The sequence below is a fragment of the Scatophagus argus genome, chromosome 1, assembly GCF_020382885.2.
Source record: "Scatophagus argus isolate fScaArg1 chromosome 1, fScaArg1.pri, whole genome shotgun sequence".
Taxonomy (NCBI): domain Eukaryota; kingdom Metazoa; phylum Chordata; class Actinopteri; family Scatophagidae; genus Scatophagus; species Scatophagus argus.
This window is the reverse complement of record NC_058493.1, coordinates 14,119,212-14,144,128: the sequence shown is the minus strand read 5'-3', so window position 1 is coordinate 14,144,128 and position 24,917 is coordinate 14,119,212. Positions and strand designations below refer to the sequence as shown.

Sequence of the window (24,917 nt, the reverse complement as noted above, 5' to 3'; positions counted from 1 at the left end):
CCTCGCTGGCCAGTCAGGTTGGCCTACTAGAATATAAGGCTGTGAAACTTGCACCAACTATATTTTTTTTCTCAACAGTGATTGGTGAGATTGCCCACTGGTTTAATTTTCTTCACAGATGAAGTTGCCACTCCAGGAACCGCACTTGTGCTCATCACGCTGAGACCATGCAGAGAGCAGTGTCCAGCAGGGCCTAGCTTGCATGAAGTGTCAACTCTGGCTGAGGTTCATTGCCAGCAGCCGTGGGAACCTAACTGGCTGTCTGTGGGAGGAATGATGGGGTGTTCCACCTCCTCCCATTCTGTTCACACTGATGTTTGATCTAATACTGACATGTGTACAGAGGCTGTTTTGATACAGAAAGAGAGCGCAGAAGCAAGTTAGTCTTAGCTTCTTAATGGCTGCCCAACAGCTGTTCACTGTTCACACATATATATATATATATAGACTATGACATCAAAGTGTGACATTGTTGAAATATCGCTCCAAATGGTGCAAAATTAAAGGACAAATTACTGTGATTGCTTGTGAATGTAATGCTGTGTGGCAGTCACCCCTCAGGTGGCATATTTCAGAGCCTGGACCACCAAAAATAAACCCAACCTGTGAAGATACACTGAAACATGTGCTGTTGTTGTCTCTGATGCAGATGTTGTCTTGGAAAAAACAGGGTGTGTAGAAGGGGAATATATTCTGTTTTCCTGTAAAGCAATATGTGTGTATGCATCTCCATATGTGTGACTGGTGTCCGTGTGCATGTTGATCTGTGTTGTACCTGTGCCCTTTATTGACAAGGTGTTGTGATTATGTGTCTGCTCATACATTAATGGGCTTTCAAACCCTGACCTGAGGCCAGATGCAAAAACAATTCTGTGTAGATTCACAACTAAGACTGTGTGCACACACAGATATATGCATAGACATTCTTCTTGTTAGATTTAAAAAGCTATGCATAGCTATGACACAGAGAGTCACTGCAAAAATGAGTGCATGTGCAAAAGCTTCATTTTCACTCCCCCAGTTACCCATAAATGGATCCAGAAACGTCATTAAACACCCATTTGCATATCGATACTTTTGCCTGAATCACTACTCATTAGATCTACAAAGAAAGAAGAAAAGAAGAGCAGCAAATAAGAAAGAAGTGCAATTTAACCAACTGCATTTCAACTGCGAGGTTCTCCATCAGCATCAGCACAGCTGTTACACTCAGCTCTCACTATTTATAGTGTCACTAATTGATCACGTGTACCTGTAAACCATTGTCATTATATCTCAATCATGATTACTGAACATCAGAGGGATGATTAATGATTAATCTATACATCTCATATTGAAACAGATTTTACACAGTGCTTCGCAATTCAGGATCAAATGAAAAAATCAACTGCAGGGAAGTAATAGCTGTTATGTAACTAAAAAGAATGATAAAATTAATCACTCATAAATATTTAATTGAAATTATTATTGAATTAAAAATAATGATTTAAAATTAGATTTATAAAGGCAACTCTGAATGATATTTTACAATACGCTGTGCAGACTGCAAACAAAGAGACACAATCATCAATCAATCATGAATAACCGTAACAATAAATCTTGTCCTTGTGATTGTCCGAATGTTCAGATTTAGTTGCTCTGCACTATTTTTTTTAGGAGGTGGAGGTTTTGTTTCAAGATTGCATCATTTTGAGAGAACAGGTAGTTAGCTAATGAATTTGAACAACAAAATGTGACCTTAACCCTCAGTAAAATACAATAATTGGCAATAATGATTATTTATTACTGTTAAATGAAGTGAAATGAAATACCGTGTATCAGTATCCATCATTAGAACCATATGCACAGTGAAAATTGTCTTTTTTCCCACTTTTCTTTCCATTGAGCAGAGCTCCTAACACCTAGCATGGCTTCAGCAAGTCTGTCCATGGAAATCAGTACTGACTGTTATCAGACTGCTGTGAATGATGAAGGATGTGAAGGAATAATTCTCTCTCCATGGGTTGAAGGGTGCAACAGTTTTGTGCATCATTACATTTTGTCTTGCTTGTTATGAAATCTTTTAGTTGCAGCATCTTGGTCCAAAGGAAATGTGACTGTGAACACTTATTTCCTTCCATTATATTAGTGTATTTTAATAGTTCACTAGTAAGTAACAGTTAAATAGTTTTCGCTGCATATATTGACATAATGACTGGAATATATGCACATTTTGTAATTTCTCATGTCTTAATTTGTGTATATCCATGAAATGAGCTGTAGAAGAAGGATGTACGAGAAACTAATGATTTGCCATGTGCACCATGGAATTGGCCAGATTGAAAGATTTGAGAGGATTTACTTCTGCAAGCTTGCAATTCCTGGAACAAATTTCAATGTGACTTTGAATGTATCAATACATGGACACCTGCCCAAATGATTTTTGATGATTTTTTTTTTTTTACACAAAGTAGCTTAAGATAAACTTACTCTCAATCTTATTCAAAGCAGCACTGGCACAACAAGCAACAGCAGATATTGGTGTAAAAAAATCCTCCATCTAGAAAGTACATTGATTTGATTTTCATAATGGTTTAGTTAACAATAAAATGTATATCTTTACCTTTCTTCAATTTCTTCAATTTCAGAGACTGTCTATCAGAACCCGTTTGTCAGAGTTACACCGGGAGTTTACATAAAGCAACACAGATATGAGAGTGCACTATGAAACAAACAAGTGCCTTGATTTGTCTTCTAAGAGAGACATTAGTATGAGTATTAGTAAGTGTAGGATCATCCCTGAAATAACTGAACAAAGTTGTCAGACGGGGAGTCATTCTGAATGGTACTGGGCCCCATATTATTATCCCTGCATTTTAATTTAGTGATAATGATAGCATAAACCTCCCTTGTAGGACAGAAAATAATGGTAAATACAATATAGTAAATTTTATTTACCACTTGTAGTTACTGCTGAGAGATTACAAGACCCTGCAAAGAGCCTCATGCAAGTTAAATCCTCTAGGCAGAAATCAATTGAACATGACAGGAGGAAGGCCGGAATATGGATCAGAAGTATTGAACATCTATTCAGTAATACAGTCACCTCCAAACCAAAGATGTTCTTGCTCAGATGGCAGGCTTCAAATTAAATGTAACCCCTAGTCCTGTGCATATCAGACCACATGAAAGTTAGGGATGCTGATGTTGTAGTAAATCGCACTAGTATTCATAAATTCTGTTTAACAAGGCAAACGATTCCATCAAAGATAAATTGCAGCACTTGACATTAATGACAGATGCACGTGTTGTACATGTTGCACCTCAGAATTAACTAGTGACACTCTCTTTTTAAGCTTATTGGAAAGACTTCACTCCAACATTCTGGATACTGGTCCTTAAGCAGCCCTCTGCATTGTTTTATATGACTAATTAGACTTAACAAATTGTCAGACAGTATGAAAAAGGAGCTAAAATTAAGGTGCAAGGCCAAAAAAGAGCAAGAGCTAATAAAAAAAAACAATTTCAGACACAATGAAAATCATACAGATAAGTAGGCTTGAAGCTGTTTTTAAGTGCATCCACAGAAAAGCTCAGTCATACCTCAGTCTTAACATTGACTTCTGACAACTAAATACCTCTGACTGCAATTCCTGAAGGACTTGGGAACTTGGGACTTGGGTAGTATATGGGAATTTTGGTTTAGTTTTTTAGATTCCTTAAAAAATATATAATAACACTTTAGTTTTAAGGAAGGTCTTCCTTTAACAATAGGACATTTTTCTGTTGGATATGAGGACATGGAGCATGACATAAGCTTAGCTATGACCTAAGCTCTTAACAAATACACAAAAGCAATATACTATATTTGAAAGAAATTAGTGAAGGAGTATATAGATAAGAATTGATGACCAGCAAGCAAAATTTGTGTTCTTCAAACGCCTTAGAAAAATTCAAACTATATTTTAAATTAAAACCTAATTAGATGGGGAACATGCTGGGCCACAATTGGATCCCAGTAGGAGTCACAGTGTGGATAGGTTTCTTTCGCACCTGCTAGCTATGAAAGCTTGGGTTATTAGGTTACTAACCATCAATAGATATGCAAAAATGTTATCTGCAGGTAGCTCCTGTGTAGTCTACCTTAAACATTTTTGTACTTTTTATATATATTTGCCCAATCAAACAAACTGGCTTATGAGAAAAAATATATAAATATATTGTATGTATACAGTGGAGTCATTTCCAGAACAGAAAACTGCTTGTATCCATTAGAGAAGACACATCACGCAGTGCAGATGACATACTCTCTCATCTTGGAGGGAAAAGATTCATATTGCATGAATAATTTCCATCTAGTCTTGACAAGCGCAGTGAACCTTCATTTGTGATGCTTGATTTAGCATTTGTAATTCCCTGTTAGGCAAGAAACGGCATTTAAACTGGCATCATCGCAGATAAGAAATGGTGAGGAACAGAGTCACAGTGTTAATATGGTTTAATATTGCGTGCTTGCTCCACTGACAATTGTAATGGTTTAATATGAATATGGGCGGAAAGGCAGCCATGCAGTGGCCTATGTGCTTTCAAACTGAAGAATGAATAATCAAAAAACTCAATCAGCCATCTTAAGTCTGCAAGGTTTAATTTAGTTTTGAATTAAGTACAGCATTAATTAATTTATTTATTTCTCAAAAACACAATGCACATAATGTCAACGTAAAGCAAAAATATTTACTGCATGCACAAAAAAAGTCATGAATACAGATTTAGCTTTGTGAGATTAATGGTTTAGGATAGCAACGGTAGAGTCGGGGCAAAATCAAGTCATTGTTTTATAGTTTTGGTGTCAATATCCTCTATAAAATAAAAATAGTGGGCAGCAGTTTCTACTTTCCAACTTCAACAGTTTGTGGAGATGAGGCAAGTTCTCCCAAATCCTGTCAAAAGTTTCCACTTCAAAAGACACAGACACTCCTCTCTACAAAAAACTCACACACAAACAACAGACAAAGAAAGTTATATTGTGTAGGAAAATGTAACCGGAGACTTGGCTTTGGCTACACTAAATGTTAAAATGCACAAATTGGGATCTGCAGCAAAAATCTTGTTTGAGATATCCACATTATTTACATCTATATTTTTTGAGTGGCACAACAAGAGTCAGCCTGCATACAGTCTGGGCTAAGGAGACAGTCGAACTGATGTATGAGATGTATGCTCGATATTGGATACAGTGAACAAAACATGATAAGAAAGGCCAGTCAGTAACTTTAGTGGATAAGGTCTATAAACACCTAAAAAAATCAAAAAATGCAGTAAGTGCATTTCCATCCACCTAGTTTCCATTTGTGCGTAAAAAACTTCAGTGAAGACAGAAAAACACAAAAAAACATTAAATAATAATTCATTAAGTAAGGACATAAAAATCTGTGAGAGGTACATGTAAAAATGAAGCCTTTTCAGTCAACTTTAATAACCAAATTCTTGCCACCAGTATTTTCCAAAGTAGTTTGTCTAATCAGGATGCCCAATCTCTGTGCAAACAATGCAATTTGTAATTTAATTTGCCATCAATTATTTTGTTAATATTTGTCAAACACAGACGACTCTCCATTCTCTACTAGGAAAACTCTAGGAAAACATTTACATACCCAAGCATGTGGGGACAGGAGTCATAAAGACAGACATGTTGCTCCATCATCGTGCTCACATTGTTTTGCTATTTGGCTAGTGGTCGTAAAATGTACACCCACAGCAACTGCAACTTGTTTATCAAAACTACTTCATTCAAATCAAAAATGAACATGAAGGCTGGACATACATGAGTAATGAACTGTCCGGCTGGCAGCTGATGCTTAAGCAAACTGTATGAGATTAAGCTACATAACTGTCATAACTGAAGTAAAAAAAAAAGCTTGTAAGGTCAAAATTATCCCTGATTGTGTAGAGAAAACAAGAGCTGAAGCTATGACTCTGGGACCCTGTGGCCACGTGTGTGTGTGTGTGTGTGTGTGTGTGTGTGTGTGTGTGTGTGTGTGTGTGTGTGTGTGTGTGTGTGTGTGTGTGTGTGTGTGTGTGTGTGTGTGTGTATACCTATAGCTGTGAGGACAAAAATCTGTTTACACAGTCAGATTGTAAGGACCTGCCTTACTTTTGGGGACAAAATGCAAGCCCCCCCCAACCTAAATTATTAAATACTAGGGTGTGAAGACTTGCTTTAAGGTTAGGGTTTGGTTAAGGTGAGGGTTATGATTAGGCAAGTCATGTTTATTGTTTTGGTTAGGTGGTGGTTAAGCCTCCAGTAAATGTGCAGAAATCTGCGTAATGTCCCCAAAAGTGAAACATGACTCTGTGTGTGAGTGTGTGTGTGTGTGTGTGTGTGAGTGTGTGTGTGTGTGTGTGTGTATGAGCGGCTGGAACGTCTGAAATTGTGAGTCTTTCGGAATGAGTTTTTATTAAAGTGTTGATGATGTTTTCCCCAGTCTTAATCTAGAAAACAGATGAGGTAGCACAGATGACCAGGTTCCCAATGCAAATAAAATCGTATGAGCATCTTTCATGCCAGTGCGACACTGAGGCAAAGCCGAGAGGAGGCCGCCGTGGAAACCGCTTAAATCATTCACACAGTTTATGGAGAAAAATTATTCTAATGGCTATTCTCAGCTCCTGGTGTCTACAATGGCTAACAACATGAGAGATGTAACACACACTTTACTCACTGCAATAGCATGAAGACATCCATGTGAAGTAGTCCCAGCTGCTTCTGCCTTTTCAGATCCCAGAGGAATATCAGCCTCAGCATATACTTGTATAATCATCATACTAAAAAGATCATTAGTGCTAATTACGATGCAAACACCTCTGTTATTTTTTCACCTCATTAATATTATCAGGGAAACTCATTTCCTCTGAGTGCATAAGTGTGCAGATATGTCAATAATATGCATGGTCACCACGACAATATAAAGGGAGCTGGTACTGAATTACACAACCTGCAAGGTGTAGTAATGAGCTCCCTTTACTATAATTACTTGAGTATGGTAACTCTTCTGAATAAATTGTACTTTTCGGAGTAATTTTAATGCAACCTGCTTCTATTTACTTTTTAAAAAAAAATATCAAGACTTTTACTCTGTCACATTTGTATATATTCACTGAACTACTATCATTTATTATTTTATGCATTCATGTGCTCTGTTATCCTGCTGCAGTCATGCCTCCACATGACTGTTCAAAGCAGCCTAATAACTGAATCCACAGAAAATCTTTACTTACGGGTATAGTTAAACACACTGGGACTATTGTCTTGGTGTTTATATGGCAGGTTATCTAATCAAGAGATGATGATTCATCATTATATCTCAAATAAGTACAGGTGTACATCCACTTCTTTACCTGATGAAGACCATCTGTGGTTGAAATTATTAAGGCTGTTTTCTTTGGTTTCTTATATGATGCCTCCTGGTGAAGCTGTGCATATATTATTTATTTATAGGGAATATTTATTTTCATATCGTCAATACAAAATCTCATTGAACAAAGTTTCTGCACTGTAAAACTTTGCATAACTGCTAGTTTTTAGGAGGATTCTGCCCAGCCTAAATAATCCCGTAATCCCTAAATAAGAATACTTTATTCTGTATATTTAAGTGGTGAAACTGTGAGCTAAAACCCCCACTTGGTCTAAAGGATCATTTCCCTGTGTGAGTTGTGAGCTCATCTGATGTTGTAATCAAAGTCATAAAAATTTGCTTCAAAAGTCCAATGGAAGGCATGCTGTCTGTTATCAGCGCACAGGGTAGAGACTTACACGGCCTTCCGGTGTTAATTAAATCTCCACTGACATCCCCATATCCTGCCCTGCAGAATAAGCTACAGTCCAGATACCGCAAAGGTGAAGTCACTCCAGTCACACGAGTCGTGCTCGATACAGAACAGGAGGAACATCCCACAGGCAAGGGAGAAAACATGGTGACGAGAGAATCGTCCATGCTTAAGGCAGATGAGTTTGTATGCACCGACTACTTCTCTACGGAGCTGTGAATTGATTTGCTGACTGCGGTTGTCCTCAGTGGCAATCTCTGAACCTTGCAGCACAGTCTGGAAGCCCATACTGCTGTCTGGCACACTCATTCATCAAGCAGCCTGAGCCATCATGCAGGCAACTTCAGCAGACCTGAGCCCAGGGCTAGGGGATATTATTAGAGATGAATTGAGGTAACTGGCTTTGATGACCCAGTTCAGGCTGTCTGTCGCTCTCTGAGCCTTTCTTCCATTTTACTAACTTTCATTCTTATTTCCAGAATCCTTGCTCTGTAAGGAGGTCAGTGGCCATTGAGGCTAGATGTACTGCACTGCAGAGTGTGCGATGATCTTGAAACTGCTCACAGCTGGTAAGAAAACACAGTTTTACCAACTTAGGTTGAGCCCTGAAGTTTCAAAGTTATAACATCTAAATATAATCCACCCATTTCTTTATCATAGGTACAACACCACAGACATGTTATACATCTTCACTAAAACATTGTATTGCACACAACTATGCACCAGACTACACAACTCAGTCCAAAACTCACACGAGACATTAAGTTGGAATTACCTCCGCTTAAGGTAAAACATTACTTTGCATAGATACACAGTATGACTACAGAGACTGTTAGTATCTTTTTTTCAGAATATATGATGAGTGTATGTCCATTTTTCTGAACAAACAAAAAATACAGTGTCTATGGATGTTTGAAGCAGAATTACATCAAGCTGACTATCATATGCTGGACCAAATATTAAGGATCAAAATAAATATAACTGATTCACATTTACACCAATCAATATTTTCATCTGCTACTAAGGTTGACCTAAAAGTTATACAAGATAAACAAAAAGGCCTACCACAAAGGGTTATGTGTGTGTAAGTGCCCACAGCACTGTTCGCATTATCCTTCACATGCAGGTAAGTTAGCGTATGGAGATGTAGGCAGACGCAGGAAAAACCATGCATGCTCAGGACCAAAATGGTTTAGATGCTGTAGTCAGCCCTGACAAATCAAACAGAAAGCACATATTTAGAAGAGCCAACTTTTAAATACACTGCAACAAGGCACAGCCAGTTTCTCTGCCCTTAAAGTCCATCATCCAGCGTGAAGCCAGTCTGAGCTGATAACATAAATGTCACGTGTTTTGTGAGTTCTACAGCCAGAGAAGAATCATAACCACAGAGTAGCTATTATTACTGCTGTGCAGAGTGCTCACACACACACAAACACACACACACAGAGTAATGAGCTTTTTAATGCATTTGAGGCAAAAATAATGCAGCATTAGAAATGAAAGATGCTGCACTAAAAGTAATGGAATAAGCAATAACCTGGAATTAGCAAAAGCTGTAGCGGTACAAAAACAGCCTTTCTGGATAATGAATCTCTGCTGTCTTCTAGGCTCTCATGAAAAGCTATTGTAGACTAATAATAGTGAAAGTAACAGATGATAATGGTGTTTACAATAGACAATCAAAATGTTGGTTATATTATGCTTAGGTGCTCTATCATATGTCAGACTAAAATGTCGAGACAAATCATAGGACGTATGAAACTGTATTGCATTTGTGTTTGTGATTTGTGTGTGGCCATGTACAAATGCTCTAGGATGTCCCTCACTGACAGTCACATTGTGTCTCCTTGATCTGAATATCCCTGCAAAGATGGAGTCCAGGTCATCAACCTACCAAATGATATGGAGATTGGGTTGAATTCAGGGACTAAGAGCCATGGTCTCATTTACATAGGGACGACATAACAGGTAAAGCCATTGCCGAAAACAGATTTGTCGAGGCCACCTCATGAATAAAAGATCACACCGATTTATAATGAGGGTTTATTGTATTTAGCTGGCCTTGATCTTATGAAGATCTAAAGAAGAAGAAGGAGAAGAAGAAACATTAGAAAAGTATTTATTCCGTATACCAAAAACTTAATTCAGTAGAATCAGCACTTCAGCTCTGTACGGGTTATAATGTATGACGCACACACCGAATGTTAACCAACATTAATGCAGAGTAAATCACAGAAGCTGAACTCCCTAACAGATGGTACGTAAATGAAATGCGCTGAGTAATACTTAACTTTCATCTCACAAAACCTATTAACAGTTGAGTAAACATGAGAGAGGCATATGGTGTCATACACATGTCCACTGAGTGTACTTCACAGGTATTTTCAAATCTGCTCCACTAAAGCAAGTTTTTCTGATGCTATTGTCCTACTCCTGTCTACAACATGTTCACTAACAACCAATAACACAGACAGATACAGACGCATCAAGTCTGACACCATGTGTTAAAATCTCAAAACTGAAGAAGAGTCGAACACACAGATAAACACACAGCACACCACAAGAGATGTATTAATAGCACTGATTAATACCTGATAAAAGGGAGAAAGATTTCCTCTGGAGTCCACAGATAAAATGCCAACTCAAAACATTCTGATGTTTAGCATAAATTTGAATCTTAATTGCCAGAATCTGTGTCATCTCACACTCACAGGGACTGAGAAATATTCAGGGGAAACTTCTGGCATATTCAAATAACACAACGAAGACAAATTTCTCGATTGTTATGATGCACACAGTAGGAACAGGAGCAGCGTCCTGTCTTCCCTCCATTGCCCTTTACTACTTTTTTTATTCCGTTCAGTTCTCTGCACACTGGGATGGCTTTAGCTAAGCTGCCTCTGGCCAAGATGTCTCAGATTCCTGAACAATCCAGCTTTTATTCATGTGACTGTACATGCAGCCCTTAGTCCTGAGCCAGCCAGCTGCACTAAGGTCCAGTGAAGTCCACATCAAGGGCCACACACACACGCACACACATATACATACAGAAAAAAAAACACACACACACAAACGGGGGAGACATGAAAGAAGGCTCGAATGAACATACCGACAAATCATACAAATTAGCCACAAACAATCCACATTAAATAAAAACTGCATGGGAAGCTATTGTGACCTGCCAGCCTTTTAGTGACAAAATAACACATTTCTCTGACTTTTTCAATATGAGAAAAATAAACAGCCCAATCATGTGCTCACACACATGCACACATAGTAAACAAATCACATACTGGCTAACCTTACCCCAATGCATTTCAAAATGTGCTAGCCTCTGGCTGTACTGCTTGACTTCTGCAATCATAATAACAGTGCTGGGAACCAAGGCAGGCATTAAGGTTTTTGAGAGCTTTGTTTTTTCGCAAACAAGAGTATCTCTGCTGGGCTCATAAAACTGACTTGACAGGCCAAGAGAAATTACAGAATCATTCCCTCTTAAACTTGGATGTTTGCTTTTATTTTTCTTAAAACAGACAGTCAAGTAGATGCCCAGAGAATAAAACAAAAGAGTGGTGTTGCAAGGGAGAAGTGGCTGTGGGGGGTTGGCACTGAATGCCTACAGAATTTCTGCATACTCTTAAACCCACTGAGGTTTGGCATGCTGCACCATGGCTTGGCAAGGTTGGATACAGAGTTGGGGTCAAGACTTCACCCTCTGGGAGGCCTCTTTATAGCCAATTGCTATCCCACTGTGGTAAACCTGACCTCGTGTAGCAGCACTCATTCGGAAAGATACACGAGGAATACGAGAACATGACAAATAGTATGCTGAGGGACACGAGTGAAGACAATAACATAAATTATCATGTTAACATCTTCTGCATCCCACTCTGCTGTGTGCAGAAGTTAAGCAAAAGTGAAACAAAACATAAGTCCTACGGGCATGTGCGTGCACCAAAGGAGAAGTCTGGAAGAGATCAGAGTTGACAAATATTGCATTGTAAAACACAGCAGGGGAGTATTCTTTGCATCTGTTACCCATGCAAAATAAGTACAAATAGTGCAGGTTGCATTTCAATAGTGGAAATACAAATAAGCAAAATTACTTTCTTCAAAAATCAATATTCTGCACATAAAAAAGTATTTTGTGAAATCCCAGTAGATTTTCTCTTAAATTCACTTAATATACACTGAAATGAATGTCAGTCCTTTGGAAAGATTCAGTGCATGGCCTCCTTTAAGAGTGGTTAATGGGTCAGTGTCTCTTCTACATGCTTCATTATATTACAACATGGCAGAGGATGGATTTAGCTCAGAGGCTGTTGAGAGGTAAAATCTAAACCATTGCGAATGCTAACAGCATTTAAACCCCCAGCCGCGACACAGCTTGACCCCTTTCAGCGAGGCATTCGTCTGAAAAACTTCTCAGAATGTGCCCAATGCTTACTGTATGAGCATCTCATAAACACATTTCTGCAGTCATTATCATCTCAAATACAACTGTCATTAGACCATGGAGGTGTCTTAAGAATTTGTAAGCAAAAAATAACATACTAGACACTTTCCCAAAAGATAAAAAGGGGTGGATTTCATCGATGTATCACACATGTTTGCATGCCGCACACACACAGCCACAAGATAATTAGTCGGCTTAGAAATTAATCAAATGTGGGCGTTGAAAGACCTGAATGACATCAAGGTGAAGACCAGTCTTATCGCTCATTACCTGATGAGAGATTGGATCTGAAAGAGACATTACAAAACTTAATGATGCAAGAAAATAACTGAAGTCATTTATTCTTCTCTAGTCTGTCAGCCTCAGGTCTTCAAAGAGGTATGTGCAAGGAATGAAAAAAAATTCACAGGCATTCATTAGCAAAATGTCAACTATTATGTGTTTACCTAGTTGGGAGAGAGTGTGCTTTTGCAATATGTGTGTGAATGATGATCATGTCATGTGTTCTCACCCAACTGTGCACTCATTGCAATGAAAGGAGTGAAGAGTACCACATGAACACACTTTTGTGCAACAACACAACAGCTTTCTTCCATGACACTGAGTTAGGTGTGCTGCTGGTTCAACGGTCAATGATATGAAAGCATTCTGGGATTCATTCCTCAGAGAGGAATAACAGAAAAAGACAGCAGGCAGTAACAGTTGATTGGTAAAACAAAATAATTCACTCTATTCTTCCCACAGCCCCTTAAATCTGAAAAGATGAGACAACAGTAGACAGTAGCTTTTCTTACTGAGCATCTTCTAACTAGTTACATCATTACTCCAGACATAAACTCTGGTAAGAGTTACAACTGGACAATGCTACCACAACAAGTAATTAAAAGTATACAGACAAACACCCGGGGATTACAGATTTCTGTGCAGTGAAAAATAGTCGAAGTAATTCTCTGTATACAAAGAGAAACACACTCTCATTCAGTGAGAGTCGAGAACCCAAAGGAACCTGTATATCTATTATTCTCTACCCACGCTCCTGACTGTAGGCCTCCCACTTACAGATGGCAGACCTTGCTGTTCTTGCAACAACTGAACTGCAAAATTTTCATTTGAATCCTTGCAAGGTGCACAGAAAGAGGTGCGGAGTGAGATTAATAAGCAATTTTTTTTCCATAATACCTCTAATGTGCCTTGCAGACAGTGAAAGAGCTTTCATCAACCAAGTAATTTGACTGTGATAAAATACAAGTAGTAACAGCTTTAAAAACATTTATGTGACTCCTGCTGAGAAATATCCTATACTTAAATTCAGAAGGAATCTAGGGATATCCCAGGCATCATTTAGATGACAATATCATCTGCTCATGTATCCCTATAAAACTAAAAAGATGCCAGACAATATAATAAGGACTACAGTTGTAACAAGTGACACAGATCTGTATTTCAAGACATTAATCTGTAATGTCTCTTTCTGTTTCCAGCCTGAGTTGTATTGTCTCTGCATTGTGGCCCAGCTGTGGCACTTGGGATAACAGAGGATTCTGTAAGCATCCACGCTGTGCAATAATGAACAACACCCCATGCTGTGAGAGGAAATAGGAGATTTCATAATTTGTCTGAGGCTTTGGCCCTAGTCCATAGAGAGAGTCTCATTAAACTTCCCATTAGTGACACACAGCTTCTGTAATGACTGAATGTATATACAAATCACCTCAGACATGAAAGGAGGGACAACAACAACAACGGACCCAGGCTGCTTCCCTGTGCTGCCAAGTCCTCTGATAAGCATTTGTACTTGGCAAATGGACCAGTATTGCACATCTGTTTGCAGTCTGGAAAAACAATTTGTTAAAAAAAAAAAAAAAAGGGTTCCCCCATTAGATTCTGTGACTCACCCACGCAAACTACTGTATGCACTTATGCACTAAACCTCAAGACATATCTCCTATCTAACAGCACAGATAGAGACAAAGACGTACTAAACAAATACATTTTTGATTTGCATCTCTGGTGACAACCTATCATAAATCAAATCACAGCACTATCTCATCCTCTGTGCGTCACAGGTTTATGCAGTTCCATTTCCACGTGAATTCTTAAAAGGGCAGTGATGGTCACAGTGATGGTCCTGTAATCTCAGCCGCTTTCAACATGATGAGCAGCATAATGTCATGATTGCTTTTGTGCAAGGGTATATAGACATTGCATTGCCCACAGGAAGATTCTTCTACGATCATATTTATATATGTAAATTTGCACATTTAGGGCATAATTTAGACAATATTGAGGGAATAGTCTGTGATTTCTCCAAGTGGTTATTTTGTTTTGGTCAATTGCTTACTTTTTAGTGACTTTAAACACACCTACCAATTAGAATTATGACTTTGCCAGTACCGCCACTCAGATACTTTAATACAAATTTGAGGTATTTGCACTTTATTTCATTACTTCAGTTTTTCACAGTGTAGTACCTTTAACTCTACTACATTGGTCTCGCCACACAAGTTACTAGTAATAAATACATAAGTCAACAACAAAGGACGTCACATGATAGTAACAGAGACTGCCAAATGGACATAGCTTTTTTTTTTTTTTTTTTTTTTGCTCTCTTCATAGATTGTCACACTATTTCATTGCTGTTTTTCAACTGCTCTCCATGGGACCGTCGCATAGTATAATGCGTAGTAGTATCCATAGTATGGATAATACAGCCTCAATGTGAACTTGCCTAGCTCACCAAAGCTTAAGACTGTTGAGTTGCATATACCCATTGTGTACTGTCAGTGAGATTACAGTCAATGCTAAGCTTAACCAGCATTGGTCAAAACAGAGACTGCATGCTTTCAGTAGAGTCAACTTCAGTCTAATGCATTAATAATGTCATATGAACAGTCTTATCATGCTGAATGAAGGCAATGAAAAAGCTGTCTTTTATGAACTTGACTTTCATTTAAATATAAATTATCTCAGGTACACAAGGAGATTACTTTGTGTATGGATCCTTCAGGTAAAACTGTGATGTATGTTCCCTATAGTGACTGGTAACAGTAAAATGTCCTGTTGGTGCTGATTAAATGGTTAAACCCATAATAGATTACTAGATTTCAGTATGGAGGTACAATTATATTCATGATTTTGCATAGACATAATAAAACCTGCTATTGGGAATTGCAAAGTTTCAAAGCGTTCCTGTAACCATACTAACTCACTCAGTGCTGCCTGCATGCACACAGAGGAAGAGAGAGGAGAGGGAAGAGATGCTGCGCTGCTGCCTGAAGACACGCTGACTGAGATTACAGCATGCATGGGAATAAATTACTATATCACAGAATGGTAGCTAGTTGTCATTTTCCCACTGATGATCTGAATAACTCCCTACGGCATGTTGCACTGTGCATGTCTTGTCTCTCTGTGTGTTCTCAGCGTCCTCTTCACATGGTGAGGTTGTGAGCTATAAATATGTTTTTCAATGCATGACAAACTGGATGAGTGGCATGAAAGCTTGTCAAAAGTGTCGGGTGAGTGAGTCTCGTGCTCAAAGGGTGACAGTTTGCAGCCTTGAAAGTTACCATGGTGTTTAGCTAACTACAGTATATAGTTAGAGTTACCTGAAACATTACATTAGGTAACGTTAGCTACTTGGGTATTCATCTCTTCAAAGTCTGAAAAACTCTCCTATGTCAGGCTGTCAGTCCTGCTTTCTCCAATTTTTAGGTAACATTACGCACTCCATTTGTTCTCCTCCACTGACTTCCGAAATGGACAAAAAAAAGTGTCAGATTACCATCACAACACAGAATGACGTGAGGTGGGTTCAGAGATCTAATTCTGAACAAACATTTTTTTCTACCACACATCTGACGAGCAGTAACAACACAACACATGGTAGAGCACACCACTGTCCAAGTCCAGAAAGACTGACAAACTCATCACAAAAATAGAGTGATCACACCCTGAGTTGACATGAGCAGGATAGAGAGGGCTTTGTCTGTACCTGTGTGTCCACACGTTTGCATGCCTGCCTGGCTCTGCAAATGAAACTTTGTATGAATTCTCTGATCAGTGCACCCCTTGGCTGGAGTGGAGCATGGCTATGAATATCAATTTTGCATTCATCGCTAGTTGCTCCCCCTGACACCCCACCTGACACAAAAGAGAATCAGCTTTCTGTTTGTGTCAGCGTTTAGCAAGAAGTGCTGCATGGCTCCTTCACCCAGGCTCCTTACCTCAAGGGCATCTAGAGACTCAGTCTGTTGTCTGAGTCGTATATAAGTGGATACAATTGAAAATGTATGGTAGTTGTCTAAGGCAACAAAAGAGTTTGCAGCTTCTAGAAATCATAGCAGCTGTGAACCCTGTCAACCACAAAGACCGGCAGGCAAAATTACAGGGAGAAAGCTCAGTTCAAGTATTCACAGTGCAATCACATTGTATGTTCACTTTCAAACACACACAGGCAACACCACACAAACAGATGGCACTACTTAAGCCATATGCAGAGTATTGACAAAGGTTGATTATTGACTGGCTTAGGCAGGGAATTACAGCATGCAGCTTGCTCGTATCAAACTAATCAGGGTTTATATTGATCGGCTGTGTAATCGTCACCCTGCATTCATGTGTCAGCCAGTCCCACTTCAGAGCAATTATTCTTGACAACCACAGCTTGAGCCATGCTGCACCTGGTGATGATATGACCCAACCCTTCCTGTGAAATCATTTCACAAATCTGATAAGAAAAGCACAATCTGTTGTATTAACCTGTTCATAATTCTCATTGCGCCCATAGGATGCAGAGTTTAGTGCCACCTGGTTTATGGAACCGACTGCTCGGAAGGCAGATCAATATTATCAATTGTGTGGATAAATTCATTCTCATGTCATATGCTCCAAAAATAATTGTTAACTGCAAACAAATCGACATTAACTCATAAAATTGATATTTTCCAGCACGCTAACTGTATTGGTCAATCAAATCTGTTGCCATTTCACTCTCACCTCTAAGCTGAGAAAAAAGCTCATCTAATGATCCTGGCAGAGAGAAGAGAAGAATATAAAAAAAAAGAGTGTGCTGTAATAGCAGTGGGAAGGCAGCAATGACACAGAGACCCCATTGCTCACACTACGCTCTCATTATCTGCTGTGACTCCAGGTCTTCAATATTAGCCAACAATAAGCACTGTGCAGAGCCATCTGCTCTGCCAGCACGGGTTATTCTCAGGGTGAGAGAGAGCTATGGAGAAGAGGAAAAAGAAGAAAGATATAACGTGCTATTTGTGGAAACAATAAAGGGAAGAGAGGCCAAGGAGAGAAACAGAACATGACAAGTGGAGTAGAAGAAATGCTTGAGATTACAACTTAATATGTAAAGGTAAGGTGAAAACTATGAGAGGCAAAGTGAAGCTAGAGAATTTCCTGTAGGGAAGTAGTAGGATGAGAGACACAACAAAAAATTGTGGTAATCAATTACTAACTGATGAAAACAACAGCTACTTTGCGTAGATGCTAAATGCTCCAAAGCTCCTCCTGAGCAGTATGATGGACAAGTCTAAGTCCAAACTCAAAGATGAACTGATTTGCAAAAATTTAATGCTGAAATCTCCTGCAGCAACACAGACCCTGTGTATTTGTTAGGCATACGCAGTAGATGTAGAGGTTGGCTAAGAATAGTGTAGATGCTTGAAAGCACTAATCAGTGTGGACAACAACGTCAAAGCAATGCTCAATTCTGTCATCCCATACTATGGTAAACTAAGGTGTGTTCACCTTGGAACATCCTCTGAGGCCCCAGTGGTGTTATTTATCTCATACTAGTTTTAGAAACAAAATATGCCTGAAAGAAAGTTCAATATCAATAAACTCATGACTTTTGTTTTTTTATTTTACCATTTTTCATTCTATTTTGCAATGAAAATTAACAGTGGGTCAGTCATCTCATAGTGCTGGAGAATCTTACCTTTTGTCTGATCTCCTCTTCCATTTTGACTGGGGAGCCCAGCTCAGCTACCTGCTTAACTCCGTCACTGGCATAGCCACCGTATTCCCACAACACATAGTTCTTAGAGTGGGAGGCACCAATGATGGCTGACCAGTGATTGGCACGACCTGGTGAAATAAGACAAGAAAACATCTCTTTAGTTGAACATCCCAACTTGTTTCCCATGCCAATGCTGATCCATCTGTTAGTTAGTCTGCTGACTGACAGACCAAACCCATCTTTTGATGCAACCCATTTACTGTCAAAAGTCATTTCTTTCAGTCTAAAAATGTTTCCTTATTGCTGCAAACCACCCACAGTGCATTACTTTAATTTTATGCTCCTTCATAATCTCTATATATAATTCCCTCTTTGAGGACAGTTGCATGTAAACAAGGATATGGAAATATGGAAAAAGAAATAGTAGAGCTCTATATCTGCCCTATACCTGTTAGCATACAAAGAATGCAGCATTGGTAGTATCTATTAGAGGAGGCAACACAGGCTGTAGAGTGGAAGCTAAAATTCTACCATAATCCTCCACCATCGTTTATAGCATACAGAAATCAAGCACAGAGTACAGCCATTCACCTTTTATAAGTGGGCTCCTGGTTGAAATTTGCAGGTCATTTTGGGGCATCCTTATGATGTCACTATGGGGCTTCAGAGGTCTGACATGTCTACCTCAACAGCTTAGCAACTAGTTGTCTCATATTCCTTTATTATCCCCCTTGCTGTCCTATTATACCCCTGCCTGGTATTTTGGATTATGTACACAGACAGGAATGACATACAGCTACATCACCCTGAGAGCATAATGATGATTTTACAGCCCCAGTCAGCATAAAATGTATGCTTTAGTTCTCTGAGTCTTTTGAAGACATAAATGTTAGTTGCTTTCGACAGTTACTCTTTCAAGCTGAACAATTGTCATTGTGCCACGCTGGTTCACCAATTGCAGAACCCTATTATGCTACCTATTTAGGTGAGATAAGGTTCGCTCAAATAGGTCATAGGTCTGCCTCTCATTTTTATGCCCTAAATAGAGTCCTTACTCTGCAGTTATGTAAGTCACCCTTTCTGCCTTCTGCCGGTTCCCAGTGTGAGACTGAACAAAGATTAATTGCTCTGATAATCTAATCTCTGAGTTTAATAATGTGCTGTAATAGTATGTTGTGATAACTTAAACAGTTCCTTAGAGGACATTGTAGACATATTAATATAGATCCATTTGCAAATGAGACAGTTTTTTCCTGACATTTTACCTCATTGTACAAACTTATATCTTACTGATATCTAGATAAATGCTGGATGGACTGTATAAACTGTTCACAGCAGCAGTGTCCATGGTGGTGTACCACATACAGTATGTTCTATATGCCAGGTATACGTGACCCTTGGTGACCAACACATTTTGCAGTCCTCAGGTCCTATTGTCACGGTTTGTTGTTTAGAGACCCAGATATTTCTATTGTCTTTTGTCTTCCTAAAGCTTGGTATGACCTTTATTTACAATTTTATCCTCTTACACTGAATATCAGGGGAGGAAGTAATTATTATGTTCATTCATATTATATTTTTTTGTGTACTTACTTACTACATCCTTTTGTACTTGGTAAATTTGGACAGAGAGCTTGAGTGGACTGGTTATAATATGCACTGAGGAAGGTCAAGCAGACTGGTGCACAAGGCTCACAGACTGACATTCAGACAGTTGAGTACATCTACCGCGAAAACTGAGTAAATTTATGTTGCTGACTGTAAAATGAATTTATAATCAGCAACATTCTATTTAGATAACAAGAATTAGACTGATACCATATTCCTGTGGCACAGAGAGGCCATAGTAGCAGCATACTAACTTACGTACTTACAAATAATTAAAAAAAAAAAAGTTTAGAACTCTACAGAATATGATTGGCCAGAACCAGCCAACAGGAACATTCTTATCCTTATGTACGTACGGCTATAGCTGCACGTGCATGACGATGTAGGCAACCATACGAGAAAAAGTGAAGTTAGCACTTGGTCACAGAAAAAAAATTAAAAAGTGATGCAAATGCTGTCATGGCTATTTAAAAGACTGCGCCAAAGCAGGTGCGCACTGCATTCTGCTACTATCGTCGAAAGTTTTGATGCCTCACCCTGAGACATCACTTTTAGTGTCACTGGATTTACCATCCGGAAACATGGTGTGGAAAGTAGCAAGAGGTTAATTAAGAAAGAACATCGGCTGTGTGAAGTTATGTGGAGGGATACAGAGGGATGCATACAGAAGCGGCAAGAGCTCTCCATTCTTTTCTGTGCAGATCAACTCATTCACAGTCGGCACTAACTTACATCAGAGCCAGCTACAACTCAGAGGAGCTCACGATTACTTTAACAGTATGAGTGAGGCTGGAAATGGGTTGTTCTTGTCCTTATGTGAATACACTATGAGCAAAAATCAAGAACTGACCAAAACAGGGCAGACAATAACTCATATTGTATACTCATACAGTATATACAAAATACACTAGTACCTTGAAAAGATAGGAATTAGAGAGTCATTCTACGAGATAAAAGCTGATGAATATGTGACCTGATGGTAACAGAAAACATCCTGATTTTTGATTAATTTGTGAATGACTGAATGCCTTTTAACCACCACAACAACAGAAAAACAAAATCTGAGTCAGGTGTAAGATGGCAACCCTTTTATATCACTGAAACAAAGCATCAGATGGCATTGAAAATATCTGCAATGAAACTGTTTTTGAACATTTGGCAAAAATGCAGTGACTTGACAAACACCAGCAGGCAAGTAAGATGAGGCAGACAGTGAATACAGATTTTCAACAGCATGTAATTGGAGAAACAATGGGACAAGCCAACACTAACAAAGAAACAGCTCCGCCGGCTGCGTTTTGGTGCCATTGATGTGGTTCATAATGGGATGTTGGAGAGCTTCAGAGAGCAAAACTGGAATCAATGATCAAACACTCATGGATGTTTCCCATTTCCAAGTGAAACATTTAATAGATGGAACAAAGACTGTAATTGCATACTAATCAATACACTCACTATGATCTTTAAGGGAATAAGTGTTGTCTCAAAGTAGCCCATACAATTTGAAAATTACAGAATTACACAGCTATTCCTTTCTTTTACTTTTATTACAGGTATGTATCTGTAAGACTGTAGGCCACAGGCAACATATGAAATAGGGTCTGGATACAAAAAAAAAATCTAGTGTCCTCTTTTGCTATTAATGCTGCCGGCGGCTCTGTAAAGAGTGTTAGAAATTCATTCATTTCATCTTGTCGTGACCATATGAGGTCTGTAATGTTTATTTTCCTTGTTGTAACTAAAGGGAGGCACAGCAGCTGGAGTGTGTTCCAAATGCTGCTGCAAAAAATTTACTTTAAGCTAAGAAACGGGAAGAAGTTTTCCCTTTTTAGCATTTTTTTTAGCAATTGCGTTTACAAATTACTTTTAGAGCATTTAAATCATTTTAAACTTTTTTTATACTATAAGCATGCACAGAGCCTTCTAACTCTTCCAGTGTCTCAGTTAAAGACTAATGATGACCAGGACTGGGAATGACCTACCTGAGATACTTGAAGTAGCAAAGTCAATGTCATCTCTTAGGGATTGATCTGAATGTGCTTTCAGCTAATCTCTAATAAAGGGTGAGTTAATGTCTTTGTGCTCCAGTTGCACTACATTTATCTGCCTTGCAGTTTATGGAGAAGTACCTTGAGAGCGCCAACCTGGAAAATGGTCAACTGAGGAAATGTTAGTGGTGGTTGTTGTTCCTCAGGCTGTTCGAAAGAATCGGCTATATAAAAGATGCCTGTTTATTTCCATGCTTTCATTCGTGATGAGCCAAAATCCGGTAGCACAGGTGGTTTGGGGTGACATCTTAGTTAGACTGACCAAAAGCTGTGGTCTTTCACTAGGAAATGAATTTGAGGAAAGTCTACAAATCCAGGAGGTCTACTTTCTAAGTACCTGAATGTTTACAGGAGATCAAGCCTATGAAGGTTGAAGGTTGCGTTGAAGGTGATATGATTTCTTATGTTTGTAGTCTGAAAAAGTGGAAATGATTAGTGCCTTGCATGTACCAGTGTAAAAAAATTGATCTTTCAGGGCATACTTTTCTTTTATTTTAAATTCAAAGGCTTTTCAGTCGTTGTGAATATCAAAGCAACTTAATGAAATTGTAAGGATTAAGTAGCAGAGGATGCTGCTTCCCCACCTGATGTATCTTTCGATCAATTTTTGTCTTGCTTGTCAATATTAGGTGTTTAATATTTTTGCCGATAGTCCTTTATGAAATTTTAAGACCATTTGTGCCCCATGCTTTCATAAATGTCTGACTCTGGCAGTCGAGGAGTCATTACCAATAACTAAATAGCTTTAACATTATGGCTTCGGTTAGCAGTTTTATATCCATCATCGGGTTCTTTCGCCTCAGGCTGACACAGTATTAATTCACTTCAAAGGTGGGTATAATTTGAAGCAAGTCTCCTTTATATTGCAGCTTTGGTTAGTGCTTGTGGTCATAGTTGTGCCTGGTTTCTGTCTTCACTTTGTGAAAATGTTTTTTTTGTAAAATATGAAGGATGCAAAAAAAGCAATGAAATGATATTTACTGATAGCTGCAAAGTGTCTACTGATGACCTGCTACAACATTATAGAGTTGTGTGAAGAATATGGAGGGCATAAGGATTTAACTGCCCCATGTGACCTGTCTCCTCAGGTTAACAGGAATCTCTCTCTCTACTTGCCGCATTGGATCTCAAAGAAATAGTTGTGGACTTCACTTGTAGAGACATCCTACAAACCCTGGATTAAGTAGCAATACACATGGGAAGTGGTCATCAGCATTGTTGTGCAACTGATACAGACATGGTAAACTGTACTTTCCAGCATCAGACATTTGACTCCAGAATTGTTGTCCTCAAACTAGGGATTACAGTGGACATCCCTGTTGTTTCCACTGAACTAACAATGTTCTTTGTTCCGTGATGTCCAACACAAAGGATTCAGAGATGTTGTGTGGTAATGCTAGAAAATATGGAAAGTTTAATGTATTATTTTGTTGTTTATTTTTAGGGGATGTGAATATAAAATAGATTAAATGGGCAGTTAAACAAAGAATAAATGAGTAGATATCAGAATTTAAAAGAAGAGCAACCATAATGTAGCTGTGGTTTTCCAGAGCTTAGACAGGGTTTAATTAAATTGATTTCTGGGGGTTTTTTTGGAATGACAAATCTCCAAGTGCTTGTGAATGTATAATAAGCCTGATATGAAATCATGTGAAACAAGTTCATATTTTGTCAAGGGGAAGAAGGTGTTGGCTTGGCTCAGTATAGGGAGATGGAAGGCAGCTGTTGTTGTTAGTGTATATGTACTCAGACTTCAATATATTGCTTCCTTTGAGTAAAGGAAATTGACTATGATGAGGTACTGATTTATTTAGACAGTAAAGCAATGTTAAACTGTCTCCCTCTTTCTCTTTTTCTTTCTCCTGTTAATCCCATAAAAAATCTGTGTTGACAACCAGGCCACACACCGTATTGATATACTCTCTGCGTGCGAGCGAGCTGTCATTGCTTGAGTTGGACAACCATGCATTGCTGCGTGACTTACAATGGGACAAAAGGGAAAAAGAAAATAGAACTGTCGAGGTTATCATGTCAGCAGTGAAAAAAAAAGTTCTGTTGCCCTGTTTTACAGTGAATTTTCAATCTCAGAATTTGTGTTACCACAGTGATCTAAGGCCCCTGCACTTGAAGAACACATTGTATGTTAAAAATAGAAGGATAACATGTGACATAGTGGGACATCTCAGATAGCAAAAAATGAGTACTTGAACAAGACAGGAATTGAGACCTAGTTTACTTATAGCAAATGTTTTGCTGGGTTGTAACTAGGAAATAATCAGGAAAAATCATCATGCACTTACTGCACTGTAGTCAGTGAATAATACTGTCCAATGCAAACTGTGCAGTGTGATAATGGGTCTAACAGGTTACCTAGGATATGACTTTGAGCAAGGTGAAATGCAACTGTAGCATCCTTAGAGTCGGGAAGCATCAGACAACATAAACTTGCCCTATCCTTTTTAAGTTGATCTATCTGCAAGGTCTGTGTTTGCGTATCTGTATGTGAGAGTGAGTCACATATCAACTACTCCATGAGACAGTGATTTAGGGCTCCTTTCAATCTCAGGGTTTATCTTATTCCACCCTAATCAGTGTATTGATCTGACCGGAGAGAGCCTGATTTAGACAAGAGAGTCAGTGTAATCCTTAAGTCCATTCACATCCTGATAGTGTGGCTCAAGGTTATACACACATCACACCCAACTATAACTCACCACACACATCCCTATAGAGAACCAGGCACTGTGGCTCAATCACCCACTGGAACATACCATAGACTTCTTGCAGCTGTGGTGTTGCAACTGAGATTTAACAATAAGGCTAATGATATTCTGTATTGTTTTTATATTGATAAATTCTATTAAAAGACCAAACTAAACAATGTGTTAGACTGTCATATTAAAGCCTTTAATCTTTAAAAGACAGGTTCATGAACATACACCTACATTTTATAAAAAGGCTAAATAATTTCCAAAAACAGCTTGTCAAACAGTTTTCAAATAATGTATTTGTTGGGGAC

General features: G+C 38.7%; 1 protein-coding gene across 1 annotated transcript in view; it reads right to left on the bottom strand.

Moving 5' to 3' along the window:
- The window catches only part of spon1a (spondin 1a), a 64,426-nt gene that overhangs the window by 21,982 nt on the left and 17,527 nt on the right, over positions 1 to 24,917 (bottom strand). The window contains exon 6 of the mRNA XM_046385157.1: positions 18,222 to 18,370. Coding sequence (XP_046241113.1) covers positions 18,222 to 18,370 — 149 coding nt within the window. The remainder of the gene's footprint in view (positions 1 to 18,221; positions 18,371 to 24,917) is intronic.